We start from the raw sequence: 16,353 nt of genomic DNA on the forward strand, positions 1-16,353 counted from the left end.
CATTAAACAAAAAAGATAAAATGCTACAGCATGATACATGATGTATTCCCAGTATCATGCTCATATGTCCCTCGGTCAAATGCTGCAGTCCACCCCACTGCCAAGACCTTTGAATGTGTGCCCATTCCCCCACATGAAAGGCCTCCACAGAATGATCGCCACTCGCCAGATCACAAAATGGCCCAACCGTTGTGTTGTAAACAATGCACATAATGATCGGCTACAGTAGGCTATAATGCTTAAGGCTACATCTACTAATGAGACGGGAGAGAAGACGTGTCGCTTACCCTTTATTGCATTGATTACACTGTTGCCATCTTTGATGACATCTTTGAGAAATTTACTCGTTCTCTCCAATTCAACTTCATAACACTTGAGTCTCTCCCTGAAGCCGGGACTGTCCAGATAACAGTCACTGAACTCGAGAGGCGGATGCCCCATTGTTGCGTTAACGAAGTTAACACACTGTTGATTCAATTATCGAGTATTTATAGGCACGCGCGGTCAATTGTGTTACTGGTTTATTGTCATATCACTCGTTTCTGGACTTCACGTTCAGCTGCAGTCCGCGTTCTCTCCTCGGTACAGCAGAGAAACCAAACCACGGGGTCCTTGGTAGCCCGCTGCTGCAGCCATGCAGTATGGTCGCGTGCCGTACAGCGAAGTCACTCAAACTACAACAACACATACATGTATTTCCATGACTCCTGTGTACAGTGCACCGTAGTATTGTGCAACTACATTGTCATTTTTACTGCCCCGGTTGTTCCTTGTTGTTGGGAGTGGAGGAGCGGCGTAATTTAGGAGGAGAGCTGTCCGATGTGGAGGGAGCGTAAAGAGAGAGCGTTCCATTCCAAGAACCGTGTTACCTCTCACAACACATCGTTCTGTCCTTTTGGACAGATTTCGCTAAATCAGCTGGACGAAAAACCTATTCGGAGGAAAAGACACCACTCGTGATTCACTACACATTTCTTAACGTGTGATTTCACTCGCAGTGGAACACAGCGCTTTGATTCCACATATTTTAAAGAGGAGCTAGAGATGGAACTGAACGGAACGGAACGCGTCCAGATTCCTCGGGACACCCCTCTTTCCCACACCCATGAGGTCCTTAAAGGGGCAGAGACAGGCTCTTCTCACACTTCTGCAAATTTGCAAAATCTATGTAAATTGTAAAATCAAGACAAAACTTGTCCAAGATTGAGCCCTTCTCATTTTTTGTCAAAGAAAGTATTTCATTTTAATTAAGTAAAAATGTAGGTCTTGGCCTGGCTGGGATGACTATTAATATTAAAGTGATTTGGGTGATTTGGTAAACCCCCCCTGGTCCGCCCGGTAACAAGATGTGCACATGCTGACATGCATGCACTACAGTGGGGGGACAAGCGACAGGCCAACAGCACACACACCAAGGCCCGACGCCCCCCGCTCGATCATGATTGGCGGAAGGCCCCTCTCTATTCTGATTGGATGAAGGCTGGGCCACCTAGCCAAAAACAAAACCGAACAGTACGTTTTAACAGCGGGCGACAGCCAGACGAATTTTCCGGAAGTGCATTATTTGTCTATGGGACCCGGCGACTACCGGCGATAGCAGGCGAACAGGCGATGGTCGAAAAGTGGGCGGAGGAACGTCGCCCGAAAAGATACAAACAAAAACATATTTTCGGGCGATAACGGGCGATTGGGCAATGTGTCGGCCGATGCTCGCCCGCTGTTAAAACGCACTGTAAGGTTTTTTTGGACAGGGAGGAACTCCTTATATGGTCAGTACACACGCTCTAACCACTAGGGCCGAGTGCTTCAACGCTGGAGAGCCTCCCTGGGGGCTTGGGTCTTACTGGGACAACATGTAGTCCAGGAAGTAAGTGAGCCCAGTTCCATGACATCATGTACACAAATCAAAAATATCTAAAACCACATATTACACACATAAAGACCCCATATATAACTTTTTCTTTTTTTTGCAAAAAGGGTGAAGTGTCCCTTTAAAATATTTTATATTTACACCATTGTTGTATAATTGCAATATCAAAACCACATAGGTGAAAGCATAGATATGGGTGAAAGAAGCTTTGACATGACAGGGAGTCAGGGACCACAGGGTGTGCTGTGCAGCGTATGGAAGCGTAACGTGCATGGCCTTTGGAAATCAATTTCTCTCCCTCCCTCATCAAATTATTTATTTCTCTGGCTGAAAAAGTTTTTCAAAAATGTGATTCATAACATAAATATTTTCTCACGTCAGTGCTGGCTTAAACCTTAAACTAAAGGCCCAGTATATAAAAAGTGATTTTTATTTTGCCTTGTAGTGGGGGGAAAAAGGCAATTTTGCTTATGGGGCAACATGTAGGCATATAGTAATTTATTATTTATATTTATAATATTGTTAATTATGATAAATGTGTTCTGAGAATTGTAGGCTAGCACTCTGGCTCTGACTGCAATTTGAGAAACGATTGCAATCTCTTTATTGGACTACAGATGGCCCCCTACAATACACTACTACACCACATAGCCAAGACTGCTATCCAGATGTCCTCCTTTATGGCTGCTAGATGTGCTGCTACATTTCACTACTAGGGCTCCATTTTCGTCACACCCCTTATCACTAAACTTCTTTTTTTTTTTTACTATTTTGCAAAACATTTTTGAATAGTTAAAATGGCCAGTCTACAAGCTCACAACGTGTCAATGTAGATTGGCTAGTTGAACTATTCAAAAATGTTTTTCAAAATATTAAAAAAAAGGCAAAGAAGTTTAGGGATAAGGGGTTTAGCGGTGACGAAAATGGAGCCCCTAGTCTCAAGGGACAATCTCTGAATGCTAGATGACCAGAAGCAGTTGGGAGGCAACATTCTGAAGACCATAAAAGGAACGTTGCTGTCTTTGAGCACCACCATCCACCACACACACTTACCTGACATAATTCAAACTCATATGTTCCAGACAAAATCTGTTCAGTTACTTAAACAGAATCAATTTAACAGAGCTGGAAATATTTAGATTTGACCAGCACTGACCAATAATTATCAAGAGGACATTCTGTTCAGACTTCCTCCCAGAATAACACCACCAGAGTTTTATAATGTACCACTGAAAAATTAGTTTTTAAGTGTTCTAATATACATTGCGCTCAGAGGATACGCCCCAGGAATGCAACCTATACAATATGAGTCCTACATTTAAAACCTTTTTTCTTTTTTTCTCTCCATTTTTAAAATTAATTAATTTGTTTATTATTGCGACTATAGGTCACAGTTACCATGAAAACCTGCATTTCCCGTCACTCGTGTCATGTCATGTCATGTCATGTCATGTCATGTCATGTCATGTCACACCTAACCTCCATATTTGGTCACGCCTCGTGACACGTCACACCACATCACGCCTCATGACACACTCCATATATGGCTGTCTCCATGACATCAAAAAAGGAAAAAAGGTCCATATATGGGCATTCCCAGACAATGCCAAAATAATACAATCCTTGTTATGCCCATATATGGAGATCCCTGATGTCATCAATCTTAAGCCCATATATGGGAATGTCAATATATGATCATATTGTGACAGTCTCATGATAACCAGTGTGGTTGCCGTGACGCGAGTCACACTTGCAAATGAACCAAGTTCAAAAAGTTGGTACAACACATGGATCTTCATACTGTATGTGGAGCTGACTATCATCACCTGGATCTCCATATATGAAGATCACGACACAGACCTCATCAAACCCTGGATAGCCATACATGGAGCCGGCCAGCAACTCTACATCCTCACCTCACATCACCGCTGACCTCACTGACACCAGATTAATAGTCTAACTCCTGCTTCTCATGCCGTATTAAGAAGCTGTTTCAGCGCGACCTCTGCATTTAGGGCGAGGTCGCTTCTCGCCCTCAGGCCGTCTTACTGGTTATTATTATTGTTATTATATTTTTTACATGTTTTTTTAATTTAAATGTTTCCCCAAAAAACTATTTCAAATGACATTATGTCCATGGTCTATTTAACTCAAACTGAGACTCAGACTGATACAAAAAAAACACCACAACAATCAATTTCACAGTCAGGGGGGATAGATCAGTGATTCTCAACCTGTGGGTCAGGACCCCCAGCGGGGACCCCAAATTATTCTTTTGGGAGAGGAGAGCCCAGAGGATTAGCTTATTGTGCACCTTAGTTTTCTCACTCAACAGTAAACAAACGAACGTATAGTACAGTTGAATGTATACAAGGTATCGGTACATGTCTAAAGTGAACATTTAAGGACTTTTTAAGACCTGAAATGATTTTTTCATTGCATCATTAATCAACAAACTCAGTAATCAACATTTCAATGAAAAATGGTTAAACATTGGCCAAATTGTAAAAACAATAACTAAGAAAGAGGCGTGCAAATAGATGAGCTATTTTTACAATTCTTATCTGTATAACCGAGTCAAACTCAATGTATTGCCTCAACTCCTACAATTCCAACTGTTGGACTGGGAGTCCCCAGTTAAAGTGTTATTATTTTGGGGGGTCACGGCCTGAAAAGGTTATAACCTATAGGTGTGACCTAACAGTAGGCTACTAACTGTAACATGTTTTTTGACAGACTTGCCAGCAGGGAGCATCCAAGGAGCATCACCTGTTGAATCACTGTTTACCGTGGTGGCTGACATTGATCAGACAGACAACACATGTCACAACAACAAACGTTGCGAAGGCCACCAGACCCGACTCAGCGCCATCCGAGTTACGTCCCGATAGGCAGAGAATATTAGTAGCCCCTAGTTTCCATGCGCCGACAATAAAGTTGGAAATGACACGTTCAGCCAAACACCACAATGTCTAGTATGCCAGTATGGCCATATTGGCCGTATTCCAACGTCCTGATAACGGTTGATTGTGTCTATTTAATACAGTGATAACGGGTGAATCGCTTAGCTCTGGTCCATAGCTCTGGCAGCAAGAGCAGTAAGGCTATGGACCACCTAGGTAGAGCAGTAAGGCTATGGACCAGCTAGGTGAAAGTTAGCTCTGGTCCATAGCTCTGGCAGCAAGAGCAGTAAGGCTATGGACCAGAGCTAGGTGAAAGTTGAAAATCATATTCTGGATGCAGAGGCTGGAAAGAGAAGCTGGGGAGCACAGACAACAAGGCAATTTCAATTTGATTCAGTTTTAGCATTTGTATAATAAACTCCTGTCCTCTTATCTTTAAGATTTGCCCAACCAGCATTTATATAGGACGTTCTTTGTTGTTGTTTTCTTGTACATTTTACTCCATATTGCGTCAAAAGCATCCTCCACTTCCCTTCCAGAACACAGCACAATAGGCAATGGGTGAAATACGTATCTCCCCACACAGATTCCTTGGTTTGGGTCGAGACGTTTCATCTGAAAAGACGTTTGTTTGTTCCCTCTCCCTGTAAATGGAGCTATTGTATGCAAATGTTAGACACAAAAGCATATGACTTCTTCAGTGCAGGGCAGTGGCTAGTGTGAGAAGAAATTAGCAATGCAAAGTCATGGTCTAATGCCTTCTTTACCAGACACTAATGAAAACAAAACCTGCTGCTAATGTCGACGTAAATATTTCTGGGCATGATATTCTTTAACTACATCTGAAGGTAAGGTAACTAGAACATCAAGCTATAGCAATTATAGTTAATTTTCTATGTTTCAATATTGTTGTGTTATGTATGCCCTACTAATGGTCTGCTACTGTCTGTCAGTTTACTTGAATCAACAATATTAGCAAGTCTCTTATTTCTGTAAGATGTTTGGACATTTCTTAATTTTATAGATCTTGTTATAGCCTATACATTTCAAATAGATCACCAAATTGGTGATATACACATTGTTTGTCTTTTTAGTTCTCATTTAGTCCAAACTTCCATATTTCCTCCGTTGATACAGCATGTTTAAATTTGTGTGTGCATTGCAAAGGACGGTCTGTGCTATGCTATATGCCTTGTCTAGTTCAAGCTGTGGAAGTAGTGGGCTTATCTAGTGCATGCAGATCTCAACCATCTCACATGCTCGATGACATCGGCCAAACAATGGAGATAAATTATAGAAGAGACTACAAAGGTTGCCGCTGATGTCAAAATTAATTTCATGGCTCCCATCCTGCTACTGGTGAAAGCAGGTCACATGATGCATTATGCCAGATCATAGTCTGGCATTCTTAAGTGGCCCGCCAACCCCAGAGGGCACAGAGAGGTTTGCTTCTCCTCTGGATTCATATCCATGATAAACCAGTGGGCAAACGTTGACCTCCACCCTGGCTGCCTCCTATGCCTCTTACACCACCCGCTGAGCCTGGTAACAACTACATTTCTAGCGGAATGGCGCCAAGCCATGTTTGGGACCATGAGAGAAATGATGACTAGCACAAAGGAGTTCAAACTTATTGGAAAACTATTTCCCACAAGCTATAAATTGATTCTGACTGGGAAATCTTCAGCTCATATTGGGTTTGATGTAAAGGTGCATCTTCCCTTTAGGCAAGGAACATATCATTGCAAAGTGATAATTAGATGACGATTTTAAAAGCAAAATCTGTTCAACACAATTATGTGACCAGTTGTTATGTCTTTGTCTTTCAGACCCAGAACCGAAGATGAACTGGGCATCGTTTTATGCAGTCATAAGTGGTGTAAACAGACACTCTACAGGCATAGGTCGCATCTGGCTGTCTGTCCTCTTCATTTTCCGTATCCTGGTTCTTGTGGTTGCGGCAGAGAGCGTGTGGGGCGATGAGAAGTCTGGCTTCACCTGCAACACCCAGCAGCCTGGCTGCAACAGCGTCTGCTATGACCACTTCTTCCCAATCTCCCACATCCGCCTGTGGGCACTCCAGCTGATCTTGGTGTCTACCCCAGCCCTGCTGGTGGCGATGCATGTGGCTCACCGCCGCCACATTGAAAAGAAGCTCCATAAACTGTCTGGACGCGCCAGTCCTAAAGAGCTGGAGCAGATTAAGACTCAGAAGATGAAAATCACAGGTGCTCTCTGGTGGACGTACATCATCAGCCTGATGTTTCGCATCATCTTTGAAGTCATCTTCATGTATCTGTTTTATATGATCTACCCTGGCTACAAGATGATCCGGCTGGTGAAGTGTGACTCGTACCCCTGCCCGAACACGGTGGACTGCTTCGTATCGAGGCCTACAGAGAAGACCGTATTCACTGTGTTCATGCTGGCTGTTTCAGGTGTTTGTATTGTGCTCAATATTGCAGAAGTGGTCTTCTTGGTTGGGAAGGCTTGGGGCAGGCACATACACAATGCTGGAGATTCAACCATGGGGGCTTGGATCTCCCAAAAACTCTGCTCTTTCTAACAAACATGCGACTCAGTACTGGCACTAAAGGACATGAAAATGCCACCTAAGACTAATGGAATTACTGTACATCCATCCAGGTAACTTTATCTTGGGAGAAATGTAGATTTTACGTATAATATATAACAATTGCCATTGAATATTCACTTGATAAATTGAACATTCATATGTTCAGCACTCAAAAAGTAGAAAGTGAGATCACCTGATTCAACTCAACATTGAACTGGCTACAGTATCGTTTATTTTATTTCTTATTGTTATTAGTTATTTTTTAATAAACTACATGTTTGTTAGTGTGCACAATGTGAAAGGTGGCACAATTATACAGTAGGCTACATCTGTAAATCAAGTGTTGTAACCAAACTTCAGATATAAGCTTTAGTGTTATTTTGGTGTAGTCAAGTGTATCAATAAGTTCTGGCGGCAGTGACTCAGGAGGTTTGGGTTCCCGGTTCGGTTCCCGGCTCCTCCTGGCTTAGTGTCAAAGTGTCCTTGAGCAAAAAATGAACCCTAACTGCTGCTGTTCAATAGTTGCCGACCGTTCCTAATAGTTAGGATGGTTTCAACCTAGACAACCTAGAGGACCAGGTATGTGCATACGTACTTGGCTGATACCCCAACAACAACGAAAGGGGACACATTTATATTTTAATTCATTATTACTTTTTAGCACATTTAAATAGTGTTAAAAATAATAATTTATCATTACCATGTCTGAAGCGACATCTAGGATCACTATTTCATTGTGACAGTTTAACATAATAATATGTTAAACTGTCATTAAAAATGCCTTACAATAATATTATTATTGAGCTGGTTTTGCTTCTCTTTACATGCAATTAGTTATTTATGAACATAATATATGAATGAGGCCAAATCTACAGAACATGTTTTAATTCAATGTTGAGACTATTGTAACTTAAACAGTTAATATTATATAATATTATTAATGCTTACAGTATATCAATCATGACATTAAATGTCTTGCATTTGCCTTAAACCGCAAACAAATTAAATGTAACCTATATGCTAACCCCATTTGAATTCCTAGCAATTTTTTAAGGGTTATATTATTCTGCTTCATAAACAAAATTTTACATTTTGAACCAATGTAAAAAAAAAAAAAATACAAAAAAAAAGGTATTTTTACATTGATGTCTGCTTTCAAACCCAAATTAAAGAAGCAATAGCCTGCCACAGAAAAATATCATCTGGACTTCAGACATCATCTTTTTCGCAACTTAAGGTCATTTTTTAAAGCCTATTTAGTTGGGTAATTATCCTCATACTTTGAGAAGGTTTCAAACATTCAGGAAGACAATTCCAACAATATATATCTTTGGTGTCCATTACATACAATATATTACAGGTAATGTGAATTAATGATATTTTCTATTATACTACTACTGTGCCTAAAGTATTATGACTGTGTGAAAGAAAGTACATTGGAGAACTTTCTTTTTACTAGTTGTTGGCAGTGATATATCATAAAAATAGAAATATATCATTATCACCCCAATGTTCCACTGAACTAAACCAGATGAAGCCTAAATGTGCATCTGGGTTTGTTTTTTACCCAGTGGAATTGTGCAATAGAAACACATACGTAAGAGATCCTGTGACATATATTGCCACCTGTAAAATATACTCAAACAGTCCAACTAATTAAGTTCTCTAGAGGTTATCAATAGCCTCGGTCATGTGAGGGGGTTACTGTGTCAGGGAGGTTGATTCAGGTTGGACAGCTGCCGAGGGCAAGCATGAGGGCATTTCTCTGTTTCTGGCACATAGGTGGTCATTTGGTGATTTTAGGCAACTGTTTTGGTGTTACTGTGCAAGCTCAGAGTCAGTAAGGAAGAGGCTGACTTTATTCTGATCAAATAAATCCTTTTTGAATTACAATGTCTTTGTGTCAAACTCCCAAGTGGAGTCGGCCCCACGTACCGTACCACTGTTTGAAGTGGACTATATTCACCACCTCATAAGTCATACAACTACAGCTTGGAATGCCTACAATTTCTTTGCGTGCTAGACTGTATAGGATGCCTTACTTGAAAGACTAGCAATATTAAAATTAATTGTGATTTTATGCGATCATCTGTGTCATTGTTGTTTTCTTTCGCCTGGCAATGTGCATGGTGATTCTCTAAATGAAGAAGTTAGACAATTTGTTGTCAAGTGTTACATTTTCATTTTTGTTCACCCTGTAGGTGTTGCAAGCATATATCATCTGTTGACAATATAACCATCAGCACACTTTGAAATTCCTGTCCGTCTATCAATAGTCACTCAAGAGTACATGCCAAATAATCCCCACCATATCGCTAACCGGATAGTCAAAGGCCATCTCACCAAACCGCAACACCATGACAGCATAGCCACTCCCTGAATTATATTTAGAGTTAGACATGAAAGACTATCCCTCGTCCTTATTGGACTACAGGGCTGCCTGTCAAATGTGAAGACACGCCACTTTAGCACGCTTCTCCCCAGGAGTCAAGGTTTACCTCCATCCTCACTGGCACACTGACAGAGGTACACACATGGGTTCTAGTTGTGCTATCTCATAGAGTAGCCATTCATTGGGGACAGAGTAAGGGACCTCGACTAGCTGAAAGTTAAAGCCAGCTAGTTGTGATTATTTGATTAAACTTTAGCGCTACTATCATCACCAATCCAGAAGGGAAAGATATCAGAGTGGACAGGAGAGCTCCACTTTTTGGAGATGAACTTTGTCAGGTAGGTCTAATTTGGTGCTAAAATTAAAGATACTGCAACTGTGCTATGCTACTTTCACATGCCATATAAAATCTGTCTTGTCATTTAGTAAGCTGCAGTACAGTACCTGTACAGTACATCTGTATTAATTCAAAAGTGAAATCCAAGTCACAAATCATCTTCAAATGCCTGGCTCAATCACTCAGTAGTGTGAGCAGAAAGACCATGGTTGTATTCTTCAAAAGGCTGTCAGCTTGGGAATCATATCCCTACGACTACAAGTCAAGTCATGTCAAGTTTATTTATAGAGCACTTAAAAAAAAGTTTGTACCAACAAGCATTATAGAGGGCAAGAATATGATGAAACATGATGAAAGATAGTCTCGTCCAGTGGTCTCCAGCAACTAAATAACCAAATTCTGTAAGGAAAGTAAGCTAAAACTTGTTGGGTGCTGCTGCATCTCAAGACTTACAGCATGGTATAAGTGGTGCATTATCACTCACAGATCAGGCAAAAAGTAACCAGGTTCTAATTACTAATCAGAACTAAGGTATTTCTAATTCTGATTTGCCTTACTGGTTGTGGAGCGTCTTTTGACCAATGTTCAACAGATAACTTTTTAACATATTGTACAGACAGGTACAGAAAAGGTCTGTATGCCAAATTAATCTATACTGTGTAATGTATCTGACTGGACCGTTCATTTACTGTAAGTGTAATGTAACAAACACTGCAAAACTGTGAGTGTTTATTTATCTTGGAGTGCAAGAATGGAAAGATTCAGAGTTAAATATCCATGGATTTTTGCAGTGTAGCCTACTGTCTGTGATAAGAGTGTAAAATATCCCAAGCGTGCATGTCCACTCACATTACTTTTCAGTATAACATGGGCACTATTTTTGTAGTAGTTGTTTTTTATACTGTAAATATATATTTTTTTCTTTCTTCTTGCAGGTGTCTGTCCAGATAAAATCACAATACACGTGTGAGCCGCCACTATGGGTGATTGGGGCTTGTTGGAGAAGTTGCTGGACAGGGTTCAGACGCACTCCACTGTTGTGGGTAAAGTGTGGCTGTCGGTGCTCTTCATCTTTCGCATAATGGTGCTGGGCGCCGCTGCTGAGAAAGTGTGGGGAGATGAACAGTCGGGCTTTACATGCGACACCAAGCAGCCCGGTTGTCAGAACGTGTGCTACGACAGGACATTCCCCATCTCCCACACCCGCTTCTGGGTACTGCAGATTATCTTCGTCTCCACTCCTACACTCATCTACCTCGGACACATCATGCATCTGCTGCGAATGGAGGAGAAGGCCAAAGAGAAGGAGAAGGCGCTTGAGAAGCAACAATTGCTGCCCACGGGCAAGGTTAAGAAGCCAGTCAAGGATGAAACGGGTCATGTTGTACTCAAAGGGGCTCTGCTACGAACCTACGTGTGCAATATCATTTTCAAGACCCTGTTGGAGGTGGGCTTCATTGTAGCTCAATACCTACTGTACGGGTTTGAGCTGAAACCGCTGTACACCTGTAACCGCTTCCCTTGCCCTAACGTGGTCAACTGCTACATCTCTCGGCCTACGGAGAAAACCATCTTCATCATTTTCATGCTGGTGGTGGCCTGCCTCTCTCTGCTGCTCAACCTTATAGAGATGTACCACCTGGGTTTCACCAAGTGTTGCCATGGCCTCCGCTACAGACGGTCCCATGCCACGAGGGAGATCTCAAAGGCGAGTGAGCCTTTGTCCTTTGTCCCGAGCTACAACTACTTTTCCGGTCACCCTGCAGTCACCGAAACCTTCCCTGCGGACGCCAAGTACAGCATGCCAGAGCCAAACTCCGCATACAGCCCCTACAACAGCAAAGTGGCTTACAAGCAGAACAGAGACAACCTGGCAGTCGAGAGGAAATGTAAACCGGAGGGAGAGGACAGAAAGGAGAAGAAAACATCTAGTCCAGTCTTTGATGCGCCCTTTGACAACCAGCGTCGATGCAGTCAATCAAGCAAGCACAGCAATAACAAAATCAGGCTAGATGATCTGAAGGTCTAGGTAGATTCCATCAATAACGCATAAAAGACGATGCTGTCTGATGCATGCATTGTTTTTGTTTACAACCTATTTACTTGAAATGAGGAAAAAAAGAGAAAGAAATCAGTTCTTTCCTTCATAACTGAAATGGCATTGTTGTTTTTTTCTCCACATATTTTACACAATTTGTGCAATAATGTGAGGATGTGAAAATGTGGATTTAAACATTGTAAAGTAACGAGGGAATTATTGCAGGGCAATCCATAGTCCCTCGCCAGATGAAGCAGTGTTTATGATTAGGTTATAAGGTCACAGTGAACTATTTTGGTACGAGACGCACTGCCTTCCCTAGACGTAACCATATACTGTACCAAGCCTCCTCATCCTAGGCTGCATGCTATAGAACAGGGGTAAGGAAAGGACCCCTTAGCTGAGAGAGAGAGAGATGAAACAGGGACCCCCACTACATTGTTTACAACTTTTTTTTTTACTATCATCAGTGTTGCATAAATTTATGTTTTTTTGTTCATCTCAAAGTCAGACATTTAACCACTTAAACTTTAAATACTTAGTACTTGATATGCTCCTTTTCACCCCGAGAATCCCCCCCCTACACCAAACCTCTTTGCAGAAAATAGCCGAGCTACAAGCTCACAACGTTGTGAGCTTGGATACACGAACATGAGCAGTAAATCTCATGCAAGTCTTTATATATGTTTCTCTGTTAAAGCACTTTGTGACTGGTTCTTAAAAGGTGCTATACAAATAAAGCTTTATTATTATTATACATAGTAAGTGGGGTATGGAGATTATACCGGTAAGCTACTAAAGGAGACGGCTGATGGCTGGCACTTTATGGAGTCACTTAACCACTAAGTCCTATTTTCAAAATGTGTAGAACATTTTTAGAAACTTAAAACTTTTGCAAAAAAGTTTGACGATCTTATTGAATGCCACATACAATTGTCCTGCCCCCCCCCCCCCCCCCCATCTAATTTCTTCAGTTAACAATAAAGTGCTTAATGTTGTATATTTGTTCAATGAATTGAAAAAATAAATAAAAATTGCATGCAGAACAGTGGCCTCTCACTGGCAGACAGTGCTCCTATGATTCAATAATGCAAATATGCTGAGTGGACACATTCCAGAATGGGTCTGTTAACCACTTAAACCCTGAGTCTAGAGTAGACTTATTATTAGTAGAAATGGATCAGAGTTGCAACTGTACTTGGCATGCTCTTTTTTACATTCTACACCAAAACTCTTCACCAAAAATATCCGATCTACAAGCTCACAATGCTTGCAGATCTGCTATTTCTGGCAAAGGTTCTGCCCAGAGTAGGTAGGGATGCTGGGGTTCAAGTGGTTAAAATGCTGCTGGTGAAGATTTATACCTACTACATCAAGAAGAGGCCTTCTTATGATGAGAAAACCCTTTTAATGTGATCAAATAAAATGGATTCATCCAAACATTCAAACTGGGTCTGGGTCTGCTTCCATAATACATTGTTGATCATATACATATTTTAAAAACGGACTGAACTCTTCAGTGTTTCAAACAATATCCAGTCAAGGATTCGTACTTAACCTACAGTTGGAGGCCATCGATATTGTCCTTTTCTTTTTTCTGAGGTTTGCGTGATCTGCGCAAAAGGACAGTTAACCCATTTTGGGCGGGAACCCCTTTTGGTGTTTTAAACATTATGTTATAATTTAGCTATTGAAAAATAGCAGATCTACAAGCTCATAGCGCGCCACCGAGTGGCGCGCTACGAGCTTGTAGGTCTGCTATTTTTGAAAAATCGTGAAAATATTTATTTCAGAAAACTGGAGGATTTAGAAGGATTTTTTTTTTAATTTTGAGGTCAGGCCTAAATGGGTCAAATGATAAGGGACAATATCGGTGACACCCAACTGTATACTTAACCGTATATTGTCCCAGTAGTTTGATGCTACTGTTTGGTTTCCAGTAACACATGCAGGCCATGGTGTGTTGTGTGAACGGGGGGGCATTTCTACAACACATGCCATAGTACATCGCCAATGGTGTGAGAAGTACTTCAATGGGCTATTCTTTGCTTCTATAAATACCTCCAGGCACACTCACAGAAGTATTATTAGTAAACTGGGGGAAGGAGACCATAATCATTGTCCTACATCAGCAATTGTACTGTTATTTATTAACTAATAGTCACAATATAGTCAGGAAAGTATCTCTCAAAAATATATTACCCATCCCCATATTAATTAACCCGCATTTATACCAGAGGACGATTCTACAAATACCTTCTAAATCCTGACAGTTTTCTGAAAAACCCATGTTTCCATGTCAGTAATGCCACAGACGAAAAACAGTCTAAGTCCACACTATTGATCCGTAATGTATAAATGATAGATAAGGGTTCAGGACAACGAGGCCTTTTCGTGGAGGGGTCAGAATGAAATTTGGACTTAGACTGTTTTTCGTCTGTGGTACATCTGTGCGTCTGTGACATTTTCATGTCAAGGACCCCCAAAAATATATGTGGCCACCGACCCCCATCTGAAAATATGTTGTTCCAGTGACCATGTGTGTGACCTGTGTGTTTACTGACTGTTTGTTCAGTGGCAGAGGTCTCCCATCTCTTTAATAAGAAAAAGAAAATACATGTTCAGGTGGGTTGCCAAACAGGAGAGAAGCACCCATTTTTCAGCTTTAATTTGATTGTGTTCCACATCCAATTATGTCTACTCATTTATTTTGTGTCATCTCTTCCAAATACACTTGTTTATCCTGTATCCTATGTAAGTTCTCTCTCCTGATTGGATAAAATTGGTATCCTGACCTGAAAATACATTTTCTAGTATTTACTAAAGAGCTGGAGAGACAACTGAATCTTGTAACTAAAATCTGCATTATATCTATAGCAAGTAGTACCATCAGAATACCGAGCTATTTAATACTTATTTTAACAACAACAAAAATCGCTCACCCTACCTTCAACTGACCTACATAACAACATAGGAATTTAGAAGTGCCATTGATAGCATGAAAATGACAGACACGTTTTAAATAGCCGCACATTTTTGGTCTTGACATCGCAGTAAACAACAACACATCTTCAGAATTCCACAGTATACACACTCCATAAATGACTGGCACCATAAATATCTCGCCAGCGCTATCGGGTCATCTTACATGTATTTACGTCAACTAAATCTTTCCTTTAAAAGGTATTTTCAGCAATATCGTCATTTTAGATGGGTTTTAAGGCTACTTTGTATTTAGCCACATGCATCATTAATCTATTTAAATGATAATAATAATGATAATAATAATAATAATGCAGTAAGAAGAATACAGAGTAAGGCCTCCTTATTTCGGAAAGTATATTTGATTGGCTGAGCGCAATATTACGAACTATCTTAAGCAACCTATTTTTATTGAGTTAAATATCCAGTTCTTTAAAAATAATAATAATATATACCGGTATATATATATATATATATATGGGTGCGTGCGTGCGTGCGTGCGTGCGTGCACGCGCGTGTGTTATTGCCATTAAGATTTTTGCTTATGTGCTGTTCTATGTAGGTTGTATTTTCTTTGTGGTTATTGTGCCCATGCTAGGTGCCCACACATATTCTGGTCATTAAACCTCCTAAAGTTTTGGTATGCATTCATTTTTAATGCATATGTGCTGCCTCACCAGCATATGTGCTGGTGATTGAATTTCCCCTGCAGCATCAATAAAGGTCTATCTATATACATGCATAATATGGCAATAAACTACAGTACACTAACTAATGGCCACCAAACAGATCTCACAACCCTCTACACCAGTGGTAACCAACCTTTTCAAGCCCAAGAGCCCATTTTATTCCCAATTGTAAGCCATGATCTACCACTAAAATAGGCTATGTTTAAAAAAACACTTTTTGACAGGCTCAATGCATGTGCACACAAACACTATAGTTTAAATAAGAATAAATACTGATAATCAATGCCAAAATATTAAGACAAATGTATTATTCCATAGTCAGACTGCTTGCCTGTGTAGGTATAGTAGTGAGTGAGAGGCTGTTTATCTCTGTGGCTTTTTAGTTGTGCATCACAAGTTCACAACGGATAGCGGTCAAACAAGAGAACAAACAAACTCTGCAGTTGATGACTCGATACACATGTCTGGGGCCATCACTGCGAGCTATTCAAAATCCACATTCTGTGTATTGGTAGTGATGGCTGGCTGCCTGTCAGTCTGACACCCGCTCACTCCGGGATCTACTTG

General features: G+C 40.8%; 3 protein-coding genes across 6 annotated transcripts in view; 2 read left to right on the top strand and 1 right to left on the bottom strand.

The window, feature by feature from the left end:
- Nucleotides 1-1,065, bottom strand: part of ophn1 (oligophrenin 1) — a 42,863-nt gene extending 41,798 nt beyond the window's left edge. For all 3 annotated transcript variants that reach the window (XR_013790667.1, XR_013790668.1, XM_079508295.1), the window contains exon 1: nucleotides 288-1,065. Coding sequence is in view for 1 of the 3 variants with exons in the window: in XM_079508295.1 (XP_079364421.1) it covers nucleotides 288-441 (154 nt within the window). In the remaining 2 variants the exon portion in view is untranslated. The remainder of the gene's footprint in view (nucleotides 1-287) is intronic.
- A 4,435-nt stretch (nucleotides 1,066-5,500) lies between these two features.
- Nucleotides 5,501-7,511, top strand: gjb1a (gap junction protein beta 1a; the record flags this gene model as incomplete). 2 transcript variants are annotated; one of them, XM_079508069.1, is made up of 2 exons in its annotated part: nucleotides 5,501-5,621; nucleotides 6,603-7,511. In XM_079508069.1, one exon carries the CDS (start codon nucleotides 6,617-6,619, stop codon nucleotides 7,337-7,339), a length of 723 nt encoding a protein of 240 aa, XP_079364195.1. In that variant the 3' UTR covers nucleotides 7,340-7,511. The 2 variants fall into 2 exon arrangements, with proteins under 2 accessions (XP_079364195.1, XP_079364194.1); XM_079508068.1 differs by lacking the exon at nucleotides 5,501-5,621 and adding an exon at nucleotides 6,291-6,318.
- A 2,390-nt stretch (nucleotides 7,512-9,901) lies between these two features.
- On the top strand, nucleotides 9,902-12,781 carry LOC306928176 (gap junction Cx32.2 protein-like). The gene is made up of 2 exons (XM_079508104.1): nucleotides 9,902-10,078; nucleotides 11,013-12,781. The coding sequence occupies exon 2, from the start codon at nucleotides 11,057-11,059 to the stop codon at nucleotides 12,104-12,106; it is 1,050 nt and encodes a 349-aa protein (XP_079364230.1). The 5' UTR covers nucleotides 9,902-10,078; nucleotides 11,013-11,056; the 3' UTR covers nucleotides 12,107-12,781.
- Nucleotides 12,782-16,353: the final 3,572 nt, after the last annotated feature.

Source organism: Electrona antarctica (assembly GCF_951216825.1).
Source record: "Electrona antarctica genome assembly, chromosome: 8".
Classification (NCBI taxonomy): Eukaryota; Metazoa; Chordata; class Actinopteri; order Myctophiformes; family Myctophidae; genus Electrona; species Electrona antarctica.